This window comes from Hydra vulgaris, chromosome 06 (genome assembly GCF_038396675.1).
Source record: "Hydra vulgaris chromosome 06, alternate assembly HydraT2T_AEP".
NCBI lineage: Eukaryota > Metazoa > Cnidaria > Hydrozoa > Anthoathecata > Hydridae > Hydra > Hydra vulgaris.
The window spans coordinates 40,494,055-40,510,057 of NC_088925.1; the positions used below are offsets into that span (position 1 = coordinate 40,494,055).

The window sequence follows — 16,003 nt, forward strand, 5'->3', positions numbered from 1 at the left end:
TTTAGAAGAACATATTTTTTCATTTTCGAAGGACTGCTTTTTTACAGTATTAGAGATTGATTTATGTATAAACATTTATAAAGGTCTTTGACAAAGGCCAAACCCAGTGGGCATGCGTTGTCCGGGGGACGTCCATTGGACGTCTTACGGATGTTTAGAGGTCCTTGAGACGTCTAACGGACGTCCTCCAGACGATGCGTGCCTTCTGGGAGAGGGAAAAATGTTTTAGTCTTTTTAATTAGTATTAAGCTACCCACATGTTGTTTTAAACTGGTTAATTGAAAAGATCCATTTTTTTACTGTTTCTATTTTCTGCACAGGATTTTTTTTGCATACTCTAATAGTGCATGGAAAACACTTATAGTCTAAACGTTTGTATTGACACGTTTTAGTTAAGACGTTCTTATCAAGACGTCTTTATGTTCACGTTTTTTAAAATGATACACGTGACTTCATTTTTTATTTTTTATTTTTAAAAGGAAACTCTAAGAAGACCTTATCACAGAACACCGCCATTTGGGTTTTAGCATTTTACGAGTAGGTTTCCTATTTCTAATCTAATCCAAATGTGCTTGACGTGGCGTTCATACGCGTAACAAAATCCAACATGTCTCACCCTCTAACCACTGTGCTTCAGCTGCTTATGAAATATACTGTATTGAAATGATAGTTTTATATTTTTTGATATAATTACTGTTTGAATCCTATAATATTTTAATATCGAATTTGATGCTGCCGTTACCTATTTGTGCGTCTTGACACGGAGTTTTTTTTTAACGAAGATTCATCGCGTTTGGCCTTATGATAATTTAGTAGAGAAAAAGTTGATACGCAATAGACTTACAAAGACCCCCATTTTTACGGGTCCAGTCAGCTCGTAATAAAATATTAAGTTTGTCTTTTAAAATCATTGTTCATCATTCATTGTTGGCTGAGCTTTAAAAACATAGCTAATAACTCAAAATCAATATTATAAAAAATGGGAGATTTCAAAACTTATTTGTCATTTCCGCCTGTATTCATTAGTTTAAATCATATGCAGGAGTTGCATTTTTTGAAAACATTAAATATAGGATTAACATTTTCAGCATTTTTAGTTTACTTATTTTTGATTGTTTTTAAAAAAATTGGTTCATAATTTGGATTATTACCAAATGCAAAAAAAATATCTTATCTAAAAATGGAGAAAAAAAAATTTGAGAGTTACATTTATGTATTATAAAATAGTTTTTATTTACTTAAAATACTTTTATTTATAATTTTTAAACAAAAAAAAACAAACAAAAAAAAACAAAAACAAAAAAACAAAAAAAAACAAACACCTTTATTATAAGTATCGCGCTTACGTCACGTTGGTTGCAAGTGACCAAACACAAAGAAAATAATAATTTTCATAATATAATAGCCGCTTTTGTCTGTTTTTAAATTCTTTGTTTCACAATAGCTCGGTAATTAAAATTTGTTTGACACAAATACAGCATAAAACTTCAATTTTTTTTCTTAATCAAGCGTAACAATTGCTAATGGCGTATGACTTTGAACAGGCGTTTCTGAATATATGATTTTATGTGTGCTATGCTTGAAAGAGATTTTTCATTTATAAATGATGCTTTGGAAATCGACCTAGATGATGGACAAATAACTGTGCACGTTGTCAAGGATACAAAAGAGAAGCCAAATAACGATAAATTTGTGCCCAAAATTGAGAATTTATCAAACAACAACTTAAATCACAATGAACTTCCGTCATATTCCAGTCTTGATTTTGTTGCCGATGAACCACCAAAGTATGAAGTAGTTACAGGAAAAAAGCTCTCGCACGGAACTGTGAGGTTATAGGTTTTTTTTAAAAAGTCTTTTAAATAAAACGAAAGTTTAAGAATGCAATGGAAAATAAGGTTTATAATTATGTTAAAAAAAACACACTAGATTCTAGATAACTTTACGGAAAAATTAGAGCACTTAAAACCTTTTCCAGACCGGAAAGAAGGGGAACCGTGCGTACCCTAACATTGATACTAATATATATAATAAAAGTAATTAAAATTAACAATAAAAACAAGTTAAGCTTAATGTAATAACAAAAAGAGGTTCAATTAACTATTTACAGCATTACATAAAAATTTTCTATCATTTTTCCCCTCATGTCAAAGTTTGTCATCTTGAGGTTTTCGAATGAAAACGCTTTTACAAAAATTTGGCAATGTTTGGTAAAGTTAATTTTTATTATTTTTAACAATATCCCAAAAAACTAAACTTTTTTTTTATTTTTACAAAAAAAATGTAAAAAATTTGAAACGATAAAAGTTTTTTCAGAAAGTTGATAAATCTTTCAAGCTTTAAAAAATTTAATAACAAAAAAAAAAAAAAAAAAAAAATTTAAACATATATCAGACTGTCTAGATTCTACTAAATTCAAATTATATTTATGTACTACGACTAATAAATGTAAAACTAATTTAAAAAAAAAATGTTATCATTTTTTTAAATATAAATATTCTTTTTACTCAATGTACAACATAAATTTAATCTTAAAAACTAAAAACTTTTGGAGAAATATCTAGCAAAAAAATACGTAAATTTTGTTTTTAAACATTTAATTTTTGTTTTTAAACATTTAAATGTCGCATACTTTTATTACTTGCTTAAATTTATTTATTCTTTATTTATTTTTATTCAAATAGTCTTCTATTTTAAAAATAAGTTAAAAACTTTAAATTCATGCATCAGCAACGAGGACTACAAAAGATGTAGGCATATAAAATTTAGTACCTTAATTTTTTATTAAATGCAAGGGTGAAGGAGGGGGGGGGGGGAAAGGTGGAAGCGGAAAATTGTTGTTGGAATAAAAGAGTTTGTGTAAGTTTTTGACATATAAATTTATGTTTTTAGTCTGATTGTCAATAAATACAATGTTGTATTTAATGATAACATAGGTGAACTTGGTGAGACAAGGTGAAAGCGCAAACAATTGGAACAAAATTAAAAATACTCTTACTGTAGTCGAGAAATCTACTTAATATTAACATTTTAAAAATGTAAAAAATCTTTTATGTGAAAACAAAGAAATAATTTTTAAGGTGTAATTCGGATATATTTTATGATTTATTATGGATGACATAATGTATGGGTGGCATGGTGTATGGGTGGGATGTTGATCAAATGAAATTAAAGTATTATTAGTCTCATATGTTCTTAAAAATACTAAAAGGTTTCTATCTATTTTAAAAAAATTGCATCTGTATTCATATATTTAGAGGGACCCGTATACCTATGGTTTATATATGGTCTAAACTACATTTCAGACCACATTGTGGACCACAATGAAATAACATTTTTTTTTTACAGAATTTAGAATAAAAATTTTTACGGACTTATAAACGTTTAACATTGGTGAAGCAACAAGTTTTTACGCTCTGTTTCAGTAAAAATAGCAAATAATTTGTAAACACCAAGCTAATTAAACTCTAAAGCTCGATCTGCTCATGTAATTTCTGTAATTTGCGTAATAAAAAATTAGAATATCTTTTCATTAAAACCAGTCTAATCTAGTTAATCTATCTTTTAAAAATGGATGTCATATTATTTTTTATGCAAGTTAGTATGATAACTTCTTTACTCAAACATAGGACTGCTTTCGTTGCTTTCGTTTATTTTTTTGATAAGTTTTTCTAATTTTTTATAAAGTAAATTAAAATCTTATTTACAAAAGCTAATTTGAATCTTTTGAAAATTAAAGTTCATTAACTAATTTCTCAGCCGACACGACTCCATAAAAACATGGTTACTGTTGCGTTTTTGAAATCACCAAAATCAAAGAGAATAAAACGTGTTAAGTATGCGGTTTCAGTTCCGTAAGGTTTACTATTACTAATTACTAAAAAATTGCGAAATTTAGAGTATTGAGTTTTTATTTAAGGTTTCACCTTTACGGAAACGTTGTATGACATTATACTAAGTTTCCATAACGAATGTGAAACCAGTAATAAAAGTATGCGACATTTAAATGTGACTTTAAAATCTTATAATACACATGTTAAACTTGAGTAAAACTCCCCATGAAATCAACGTGTTTTTGGTTTACGCCTGGATCGTGACGAACGTCTGTCTATACGGGTTTTAATTCTGGAAGTGAAACTAGATGTGTTGGCTGGAGTTTATATGCTTTACCTTTACGAGATTAGCATTATGAAACTGTGCCCGCCAAGATAGAAACGAACCACTTTGCCTCAATTCATTATTAAATCTTTTTATTCTACTTTATTACAAACGTTTATAAATTGTTGCACAAACGTTTAAAAATTGTTGCACAAACGTTTATAAATTGTTGCACAAACGTTTATAAATTGTTGCAGCTGTATATACTATATAAAAAACCCAATAAATACAATGTTTTAAAGTTAATTTGTCCCCCTTTTTCCTTCTCTCCCACCACCCCGACTAAATACATTTCCAATGCTAAAGCATAATATCAGTTAATACAATATTTTAAAAGTAAAAGAAAACACCTAAAAAATGTCAATGTATGTGTTTAGCAATAGTTTAAAAATCAAGACTAGATTAAATGTTGGAGCGATGTTTAAAAAAAATATATTTTAAATATTTAGGCAACCAATCATTTTAACAGCGCTAGCAGCTATTACACGATATTTTTAATCGTTTTCTAAGAAAGTACTTTAAAAATTGAAAGATGTTGCAACTATTCGATATTTTATTATCTATTGTTTATTCACTACTACAATTACATCCAGTTCCTACTACAATTACTACTACAAAACATACTCATTTGACATCAATTTTAATGTTACTTATATAAAAAATATATGTAAAAGTTACAAGAAAAAACACATTTTTAAAAATTGTATGTCATTTAAAGGTTTTCTAAAGTAGTATGTAACGCGAGGATTTTAAGTCATTTATGTTTCTTTTTTTATGAATAAATAAATTTGCAGATTTTCTTTGCACCGTGGTGATTTTGCCTGTGTTCAGATTGTTGTTTATTGGTATAACAGATTTGTTACCTCACTAAAAACGTGGTAAAGTTTTTAGGAATTAGTGCTAAGTCTAATCCTGGTAATGATTTTTCGTTATATAATTTTCTTATTTATTTTTATTTTCTAAATTGAGATTTTGTCTGATTTCTTGTAACTTTAGAAACATTTATATTATTAGTTCTGCATCATTTCGTGCATTGTTGGTTCTGCATCATTGCCCAGATATTGAGTCTGTATCATCACTTACATTATCGAAACTGCATCATTATTTAGTTTTTGTTGTTTTTGTTAACGGTATTGGTAATTAATAATAAAATTATTTTAACAAATTAATCTTGAGTAATATGTTTAGGCAAAAAGGTTTTTATTTATGTTTTTCTTTATCTTTTTTTTATAAGGTTGAAAATTTAAAATTAATAAAATCTAGGTAATTTGAACAGTATAAATACATAAGATTTACCTTTGTATACAATTAGACACCTGTGCATTGTTAAACATATCTTTGTATATTATTATGCCAATTGACAATTAATTGACCCTTTTTTTGAATTTATGTTTACAAAGAAGTGAAACTTTTTCCTTAATTAACGATAAAAATTTTATATCAAAAAGGTTATTTAGGTCACTGCAATGATCCTAAATTATTTAACAAATTATTAGATTTTCAAAATTGTTTCCAGTAAATACAATTTACAAAGTGTTATTAATAAACAAACAAAAAAATTAATTATATTTGATTTAAAAATATATTAAAAATATAAAAATATATAAAAAATATTTCTGCAATAAAGTCAAAAACATTCGTTATTATAGATGTTTTTTTATTTTTTTTATAAAATTTTACTATTTTTCAGACCTGATAATTAATTTGATAATTATTTTTGCAATCATTATTTTCAATGATACGTAAGACCCAGTTAAGTATTGAGAATCTTTGCAGTGATCTTTTTTGAAGAAATTTATAGTTTTAATTATTTTTAAAAATATAAGTTTCAATATAATTAAAAGTATATGTAAACAAATAAAGTCATAATTTTTAAACAATATAAATGTAAAAAAAAACACAGTTGTACTATAGAGTATATATTATAAAACGCAAAAAATATGTAAATAAGAAGAAAAAAAACCAAGCATCATGTTTCTAATGGCAACTGCATCAAGTTATGTAATAAATAATAGTTAGTCACTTGCGCACAAAGGGACAAAATCGAGTTTTTTATGCCAAAATTATTTTCGTTTTTTTTATTAGAGTAGCTATATTTATATGTAAAAGGCATAAATAAAGTAATAAACATGTAATTATATAATATTTAAAAAAATTAAATTTTGGTGAAAAATACCAAATATTTTCAATGGACAAAACTACTTTAATCAGTGTAAACATTAAAAATATTACTTTTCAATGCATGTATTTGTCATAAAACAACTTTTATAGATTTATATTTACAGAACTTAGATATTATAACAGTAATGAAAGATTTTGTAGGTATTCTTTGTGTACAAAACATCTTTTTTACATGTTCAGTATTTCTCATCAACTGACCATTAACCAAAGACCAATCTTTTGTTTTAAATTTTTTTATTGCAAAAAGTTGCAAAATATTTATGATGCATAGCTATTTACATAAATTTAGCATGAGATTTACATAGTCAAATGTGTGGAGGATATTGGAGGATAGTTTATCTGATACCTAATAGCAAAGGTTAGTAGCAAAAAAAAAATATCGAAAACTGTCTCTTTTCGATGCGTAAAAACTAATGATTACACTTACGTTAAATTGTTTTTAAAAGTCTGAGTAATAAAAGCATTGTTAATTAAAATAATATATTTTAAAATGAAATTCAATAAAGTTAATTTAAAACGATAGTAGCGTAAGAAAGTTTATAAATGAAAAATGCAAAATAGCGATTTGGAACACATGTCAAATTAACGTGTAAATAACCGCATTAAATTTCGCTTAAATTAATATTTAATGTTTTTTTAACTAGATATTTCCTCTAATGAACATGTCTTCACCATTATGACCAACTTTCACCGTGCAATGCCGACATTGATTTTTTTGTATTTTGGCACACTCTGTCCCACTGTGTAGCGTGAGTTCAGCACGTTTATCATATTTTGAATAGATATTAGTTATAGAATTAGATATAGAATTTGCTTTACTCAATAATCCACGACTTATCCGAGCAAAAAAATTTGATTTCGACTAATTTCTTCCTCGTTACCTTTTAAAATAACTTTTTTTTTCACATTGTTTGTATTAAGTGAATGTTTTAAATCTGTTTAAACAAAAACATAATGTTATTTTGCAGAATTTGATTTTTTTTCTTAACTTTTAGCTATAAATTATTTCAAAAGATTTTCTAACTTCAATTGAAAAAAAATATTTTATGGCGTAAAACTCATCTTTTGTTCCAGCAATTGGCAAGAGTTTGTAAAAAAAATATTTTTAATTTTATGCTTCTCATTTAAAATTGTTTTTGTGTATTTTTGACGATATTTCACTTTTTGATCTACTCATAATTCTTCTTTAAGTTTGCTTCTATTTCTATCAAATAACTTTATAGATGTCTCTGATTAAAGATAAAAACTTTGTAGCATGTTTTTTAGTTCTATTATTTCAGACTCATTCAGATTATAACATTGACAAGGATTATAATATTATTTATGCTTATCATGATATCATAAATTTCTTTTACGGTTTAAAAAAATAGTTACGTTATATGTAGATACCTAAAAGCGTTCAATCTTCTGATTTTAAATGATTTCTCTAAGAATTGGAAGGGTTTTATCATACTCGTAATTTACTTGTATTATATTTACAAAGTAAATTGCTTCACAGATTTGGTTCAAAAACAGCGATTCCAACAAGGTGCAGCCCTAAAAATGATTAGCTTCATTTTTTCATGTCAAAATTTCGGTAAAAATGTTTAAACTGCCAAAAAGTGAAATGCATTTGCGGATTCTACGCAGAGTTCTAATTTTGTAAAAAATACATTATAAGTGAATTTATTATTAAAATTAAAAACGTTCAAAGAATATTTTGAGAAAACGTAATTATTTTCAAAAACCGCTCTGTTATATTGTTATTAAAGTAGTCTACTTTATATAAAACTAGTTGGTGCAGAATATGGTAAATAATTTTTAATTAATACTTGAAATAGGTCAGAAATACAAACGAATTTGTATTTCTGACCTATTTCAAGTTTGCACTCCGCACTGCCCCATTCCAATTTTTAAAGTAAATCTTTAATGGAGTGCAATCTCTCTAAGTCAAGTTTAAAGAGGAAAAAATAAAAGTTGGAAATAGAGAGATTTTCAAATTATAGAAAGTTGACTTTTTTCAAATATTCTCGTCAAAGTAACGAATAGAAATCAAACAAATAAACAAATATAAATTCTTAGGCCTAAATGCAATATATATCATGTGTTTTAAACTGTTACATTTTCAAAAAAAAAAGTCAGTAATGGTAGATTGTCTTTTATGAGCTTGTAAATCCATGTCAATGACACAATTTTATCTTAGGTAAGAGCTTTTGTCAAACTACCGCTAAAGTTAGAATAATGACTGTAACTTTTATGTACAGCGATAGCATGCATTGCTTCGTTCAAACTTGGCTTTTTAGCATCGTCAAAAATATGAATGCGCTAATCATCGGATTCCTCTTCAGTTTCAATTTATCATGTCCAGAAATTTTTGCAATGATGTCCTCATCTAATGATTAGTTGACAATGCAAACATTGAAATCTGTCTGCTAACATGTCGACCGTGAGGTTAAAATCTGCATCAAATTTTGCTTTTAACAACTCAAGATCATTTTTTAAGTTTTCCATTACAGTCTTATCCACATCTAAGCCACAGAAAGGATTGTTATTAACATTTAAATGTTTTTCTACTGCTTCTAATAATATTCCTGATTTCTTGAAACAATTTAAGGTCTTATCTATAATTAAATTTTTCTTTTCTAAAAACTAAACTTTTTGTCAATTTCTTTAACCCATTCCTCGAATAATTTTACCGACATTCAACTTATTGGTTGGGCCCGTAGCGATAAGGAATCTTTTTCATACTTTTGAAACATCTAGGAAAAATCAATTTTCCAATTACAAACATTGAAAGTCTTTTCTAACATTACCCACGGTCATTCCCTTGCTTGCCTCCTGTGCACTTTCCATTTTTTAATTGTAAACTTTTGATAGGCAATCATTAGTAGAAAAGGTAGAACTCGCCTGCATTAACAAAAATTTCAAGTGGGTATTGAGAAAGAACTGTTGGCAGTAAAATATTTATTTTCTTAAAACAAGTTAAAAAAAGCTGTAAAATAATCAAATATTGCATAGTCGTTAATCATAAAAAAAAAAAAAAAATTAATAACAATAAATAAATAAATAATGAGTAACAGTTTTCAATTTTAAAAAATTTTTTTTTATAACAAACTCGGTACTTAGTTTGCTATAATAAAGATTTGTACTTGTGATAGGTTAGCATCATAAAGGCTTGTGATTAGTTTGCAGCTTTATAAAAATTTCAGAACATTTGTATAAGAATCATTTCAGAGCATTGGTATGAGAATCTGTAATATTCAGCAGGATGTCATATCAGCTATAACTAAACTTTGTTTATAGTTTAAAATGTTTTTTATCTGTATTTTTTATTAAACGCATATTGTTTAATGTTTAAATTTTATGATTCTAGGGTATTGTCCCGGAAGCTTTGGAGCATACTGAAAGACCAAGTAGTTTTGCTTCTTTTGTTTCCAAAAGAAAAAAGATTTTAATAATTGCTTCTGGCTTGTTGCTTATTTCGTTGATCATAATTATTTTTTCCCTTGGGATAAAGCATTTTCTTAGGTAAGTCTTATTACATAGGAAAGCTTTTGGCTTTGTATTGCCACTAATGCAAAGGACGACTATCTACAAAGCAGTTTCAAAAACCTGGCTAAGAACAATCCTGAAATAGTGCTCCAAATAATTTTAAATAATGCATATTAGGAAATAAAAATGCTACCAAATCAAAACCCATAACAGATTTATGTACTTTTCTGAGTTTCTACTTATCAGTTGTTTTATATATTACTTTCATAAAGCTTGTTTGCTGGGCGGATATTAGAAAAATTTATACTTATATTAGTGTTTGCGTATTCCATATGCGCACTTATGCCAGTTTGCACTTATGCATATTCTTTCCATTTATTCAAGGTTTTGCAACTGCTTTGTACTTATGAAAGTTTTAACTTAATATCATCTACTCTTGCAACAGTTAGAAAAACAAAAGTAAAGAAAAAGCTTAACGTATTATTTAATGCTATTTTTAGTATTATAAAGTTTATAATTTGAATAAAAATTTTATCAATTTGCTATTTACTTTTTTTTTTCTTAAGAAAAAGTTTCTCAAACGTTTATAAATGAAAATTATAAATAAATTTATTACTTTTAGTACCTAAGTATGAGCTGAATGACAGATCAATCGAAAAGATTCAAAAATCACGATTAGCTTATGAAACATTTTGTTGTTTTGTAAATTTATTGTAATTTTGTTTTTAATTTTCAAAGCAATTTTTATTGCAAATATATGTAGTATTTGAAAATATTTTTTTTTGTTTTTTGTTTTTTATATAACAAAAATAGGGTAGCAGAAAAAAATCCGAGAAAAAATCCCCTCAAAATAATCTCCCGGGAAGAAATCCCCCCGGAAAGAATCCCCTAGGATTTTTCTTTTACAGCGTAAAAAAAATCAATATAACAGTGGTTTATAACATAAACGTTTAATAAATACGTATTATGTTACAAGCAAAGCCATAATCCTTCATTTTTTATAAACAGACTGATAAATAGGTAAAGCATGCAAGGAGTGTACATTTACTGGCTGACAAATAGGTAGAATACGCAAGGAATGCACATAGATTGAATGACAAATAAGTAGAACATATAAGTAGTGTACATACACCGACTGACAAATAGGTAGTACATGCAAGGAGTGCTACTACATTGACTGAGGGGCAGGCAATCGGTTAATTTCAAAACAAAAATTTTTTTGCGGGGGATTTTTTACTGGGATATTTTTCCTGAACCCAAAAATAACGCAATGGCTAATGATAAATATATATCACCGCATTTAAGCACAGAACACATTCATTTACAGTCAGAAAGGAAATATATATATATATATATATATTTTTTATTTGAATTTTCATGCATCTTTCTATACAATGTTTTTATCCAAAGATATAGTTGGCTTAGCATAGGAACAGCCACAAATAGTCATTAAGACTAATCCAAAGCAGCGTCCGTTATTGACCAGCATTTTTGCGTACAGAAGTGTTGCTCAAGCTCTGAGTTGGCGGTGGCAGGATTTGAACCCGTATCGTACAACAAGTCCGGGTTAGAACTTTTCGTTTGACGCTTTATCCAACTAAGCTATCGAGCCACATTGAATAGCTAGCACATGGCATAATTGCCAAGACAGATCTATTTACCGTAAATAGACCTGTCATGGCCATTATGTTGTGATGTTGAAAACTTGGACAAAACATGTTGTATTTCTATATTTTTTGCAAGCTGTCTAAAATTTTTCCTGAATTATTTAGTCAAAGTCTTTAATTTAATTTGTAAATATAAAAACTAATCCATAAACATGGGCTTTTTGGATTAGTTTTTATATTTGCAAATGCAAAGTATACAAATTGCAACGGAAAATAATACAGATAATTGCGTGTTAAAGAAAATACTTTTTTTGTTTTCATTGAACGCCAGAAGAAAAGGTTTTGTCTGCCTGTTGAATAGGTTTCAACAAAAAAATAAGTGGAGGAAAAAAAGACATTGTAATTCTCATCTGAGTTTACGTTGTGCATTGCCAACTTTAAGAACACATGCAGAAACTACAACTATTCAACCAACGAATCGACTTTCAATTTTCTAAAAGGTAATTTAATTAATAGATATTATCAAATCTTTATTGATCTGAAAAACTAAAAAAAGTAAAAACTTTAACAGATTTGATATATGATTATTATCTTACACCTGTGTGTTTTTCTTGAAGGTAAATAATAATTTTCAGTATGAATTATTTTATTGTGGAGTCAAATGTAAAGAATTACCATATTGAATAGATGTTTTCATATTAATGAAGCCATTTGTGTTTTAAATACTTATGAGATAAACATTAAGCGACAAGGGGGCTGCGAATCCTTAAAAAAACGCGAGTGCTTTCTAAAAAAAAAGGTCCTCAAGACTAAAAATCCTTATGATGTAGCATCAGGGACATAGAATCGTCCCAAACGCTACATAAGGGGCGTTTTTACAGATGTATGAGTATAATCTACTGAGAGAAGATTTTAAACTTCCTTGCATTACAATATTAAGAAGACTAAGAGCGCTTGCTTTATAAGCAGGAGATCCAGGTTCGAAACAAGCTCTGGACAAAATTTTCGCGTCACGGTGAGGAAGGAGGCGTGAACTTCCTGGTTAAATGCACTTCCGCGGTGTTCTGTGACAAGACCGTAAGGACTTCTTGGGGCATCTAAAAAAAAAAAAAAAAAAAAAAAATCTGTTCATAAAAATATATTTCTACAAAAAGTTTTTTCAAACTTTTTATATATTAAATATAAAAACAGCATTAATCTGTTAGATGAAATTTAGGACAATCAAGCAAAACCAGAGGAGGGATAGTTTTTTAAATAGCAATTAACAAAGCAAATGTTATTATTAATTCTGTTTTGAATTTTTTATCGGTTTTTTTTTTATTAGGTGCCCTAAGAAGTCCTAACGGTCTTGTCACAGAGCATCGCGGAAGTGCATTTAACCAGGAAGTTCACGCCTCCTTCCTTACCGTCACGTGAAAATTTGTCCAGAGCTCGTATCGAACCTGGATCTCCTGGTTATAAAGCAAGCGCTCTAACCACTGCGCCACGGCCGCACGGTTACGTTGTTATTACGTTGTTCATAAAATAATTTCTGTGCGATAAATTAATCTAAATATATGTACTTTTTGAACAAACTAACTTTCTATTATTTAAAATTTAAGCAGCTTACAGTCATGTTGTATCTATAATTGTGATGGTTACGCGGTAAATTAGGGTTTTTCCAAAAAATTTGAGACATATGGTGTACCTTGACGAACAAAAGACAATATAGGGTAGAGTGGGGCACAATGGGACAGTTATGCCTGAAGTCTTATATGTCAGCTAAAAAAATTTCTTATTCAAAATTTTTTTCGGTAAAACATTTTAAATTATTGTGCTTTATTATTGTAAAAAAAGTTTACTATTTACAAAATTTGCGTATTTTCCTAAGCGATACAACGATAAAAGATTTATCTTGAACTATTACGAATTTGCTATATCTATAAAAAGTTTATACTTTTCAGATATATTATATGGCATATTTAAGTTTGCTCCACATTGGCATATTACTAATAAAACAGCTCATCAAAAATGTTGCCTAATGGTTTTAAGATATTTTTGTGTGATTTATGAGATAAAATTTTTTGTAATATAAAAATTTTTTTAAATTTTTTTGTTTAATTTCAAATTTAGTATTAGGTTACCAATTTAATACCAATTTAACCTAGTTACCAATTTAATAATATATAGGTTAGAGTAGAGTGGAGGTATTTTATAATATAACCAAAAACAATTTTTTATTTTAGCTGTTAATCCTTTTTGTGGTGTATGGGAGTAAAGGTGTGTGGTTTCTATGGGTTACTTTTTTGAGAGTTTAATGTCTAAACATATTTATGTGGTAGATAGCCTTCATTTTTCATCATTTTTAAAGCTTTACAGTTGACGAATAACTGCTACTTTTTAACTGTCCCGTTTTGCCCCACCCATTTGCAAAATATAAAAGTTTTGCTAGCCTAGAGTTTCGTTACTTTGGTTGTCATAACTTATTTTTAGTAGTTTTTTTGTTTTTTTTTCATTTTCTTATATCAATGATTTTTTGGAAATTTATAAAAAACACCGTTAACTATGATTAATTTATTCGCAACTAGCATTTGTTTCTTAAGTGTTCCAATATGCCACGCTCTACCCTTTACCTTTTATATGATTTGTCAAAAACCCGATGTAACAAAATTTACTTAGAATAAAGTCCTACTTAAATTTTTTAATGTTTATTTATGTATTTATTTAAGCCAGTGTGTGTTGTATCAATTTATTCTTATATTGTCAGTATTACCACTTTTTCATATATTAAAAAAAGTACTATATGTTGTATCTTTATTATACTTGTAATGGTCTTGTGTTGTCAAAGATACTAGTCGACATTTCATAAATATGTTTTGATTGAAACATACAGTGTCTCAAAAAGTTATCCGACCAAACAATTTTTAAAATATTTTTCCTAAAAAAAGTACAATATTTTTGTAACATTTTTTTGGTAAACTCGAGATAAGTAATAATAAAGTGACACGTTTTTAGATTTTATTTATTTTGGTGTAAAATATGAATCACAAAGTTTTCAGTTTTAAAATAAAGAAACTTAAGTCGCTTTCTTATTGTCTAAAAAATATTTGACCAAACACATTTTTTGTTTCACAACAAATTATTAAATAAAAAAACAATTATTTTAATACTTTCTAGGGTCCCCTTTTGATTGGATACAGCCTCCTTTTGCTTAGATTACAGCTTCTAAACGTAAAAAAATGAATGATCTTCAATTTTTCGGTCAAAATTTTCCACAAATGTTCAATGGAATTAAGGTCTGGTGATCTTGCAAGCCATTCCAAGACCTGAACATTATTTTTAGTAAACCAATCCTTAGTTTTAGTGGCAGTATTCTTGGGATCATTACTTTGCTTAAATGTAAAATTAGATCCGAGCCGAACTTTTCGAGCTGGTGACTTCAATTTTTGTTTTAAAATGTTTTTGTATTGCACTTAATCCATTATGTATGGAGCAGGTGCATATTAAGAAAAATATTTAAAGTCATCTCCAATTTTAAAGTCATCTCCAATTTATTAATACTGATGTAGTATTAATAAATTGGAGTTTTTTGACACCCTTCTAAGACATAGAACCCCATACCATCACGTTACCATCACCATGCTTGACAATTCTTCTCACGCAGCTTAATTTGTAGGCTTCACCGGCTTTCCTCCAAACTTTTTGGGCTCCATCAGATAATTTTAAATTGAACTTCAATTCGTTGCTCTACAGGATTTTTTTCCAGAAATTTAACGGCATGTTTTTAAACTTCATAGCAAACTCCAATCGTCTTTTCATGTACTTCTTACTCAAATATGCTTTATTACGCACAAGTTGTCTTTAAGATCTTTGGTTTTGGATACAATTTATGATTGTCTGATGAGATAATTTGATTCCAAAATTCTCTTCAGCTTTCTCAGCCAGTTTTCGAGCATAAATAAAGCGATATTTCTTGACTTGTGTAATTAAGTTTCTATCAAAACTCTAAGAAGTCTTCTTTTTGCGACCCTCCCCGTCTATTGTAGCTGTTGTTCCGATCAAATTATAATTCTTCATTATGTCGTTTGCTTAAAAATTTCAATAAATTTTACGTAAAATTAATTAAACCTACCTAAATAACGCTTGATCGGGTAATTGTTTTACAAGCCTATTCAAAAATACGGACAATTAATAAACCAACTGATACATGAATCAACATATATGCACGCTAAGTAACATCCTATTCCCAATGGAATTAAAATGACAGACAAAGTAGTTATTGTAATTCATTGTTTTTAGAATAATTTAGAGGGTAAATGTTTAATTTTTGAAAAATATTGTTTGGTTGGATATTGTTTTGAGACACACTTGATTTCTCGTACTTTTGAGCATATTAAATATTTTTTTGATCTCTTGTAGATTATGTACTTGTTTAAGCTAAAATTCTCTCAATATCTCAAATCTCAAATTCTCGATCTTTTTGATATAACGGGTGATGCGGAAGTTATCGGACAAAATAAAAACGTCAATAACTTATTTATAAATAAAAAAACAAACTAATATTATATTTTTTTTAAATAAAGCATTTATCTTTTAATAAAAATATA

The 16,003-nt window shown here is 27.8% G+C and overlaps 1 protein-coding gene across 5 annotated transcripts; it reads left to right on the forward strand.

Annotated features, from left to right (window-relative positions):
* Nucleotides 1-1,466: 1,466 nt before the first annotated feature.
* On the forward strand, nucleotides 1,467-10,583 carry LOC124814407 (uncharacterized). Of its 5 annotated transcripts, XR_010639199.1 has the most exons (5): nucleotides 1,467-1,832; nucleotides 4,953-5,073; nucleotides 5,173-5,294; nucleotides 9,692-9,846; nucleotides 10,433-10,583. XR_010639199.1 is itself a non-coding variant. In XM_065800147.1 (4 exons), the coding sequence occupies exons 1-3, from the start codon at nucleotides 1,567-1,569 to the stop codon at nucleotides 9,721-9,723; spliced, it is 420 nt and encodes a 139-aa protein (XP_065656219.1). In that variant the 5' UTR covers nucleotides 1,471-1,566; the 3' UTR covers nucleotides 9,724-9,846; nucleotides 10,433-10,583. The 5 variants fall into 5 exon arrangements, 3 of the variants coding, with proteins under 3 accessions (XP_065656219.1, XP_065656220.1, XP_065656218.1); XM_065800147.1 differs by lacking the exon at nucleotides 4,953-5,073 and having other exon boundaries at nucleotides 1,471-1,832; XM_065800148.1 differs by lacking the exon at nucleotides 4,953-5,073 and having other exon boundaries at nucleotides 1,472-1,832; nucleotides 5,173-5,288.
* The last annotated feature ends 5,420 nt before the right edge of the window (nucleotides 10,584-16,003 follow it).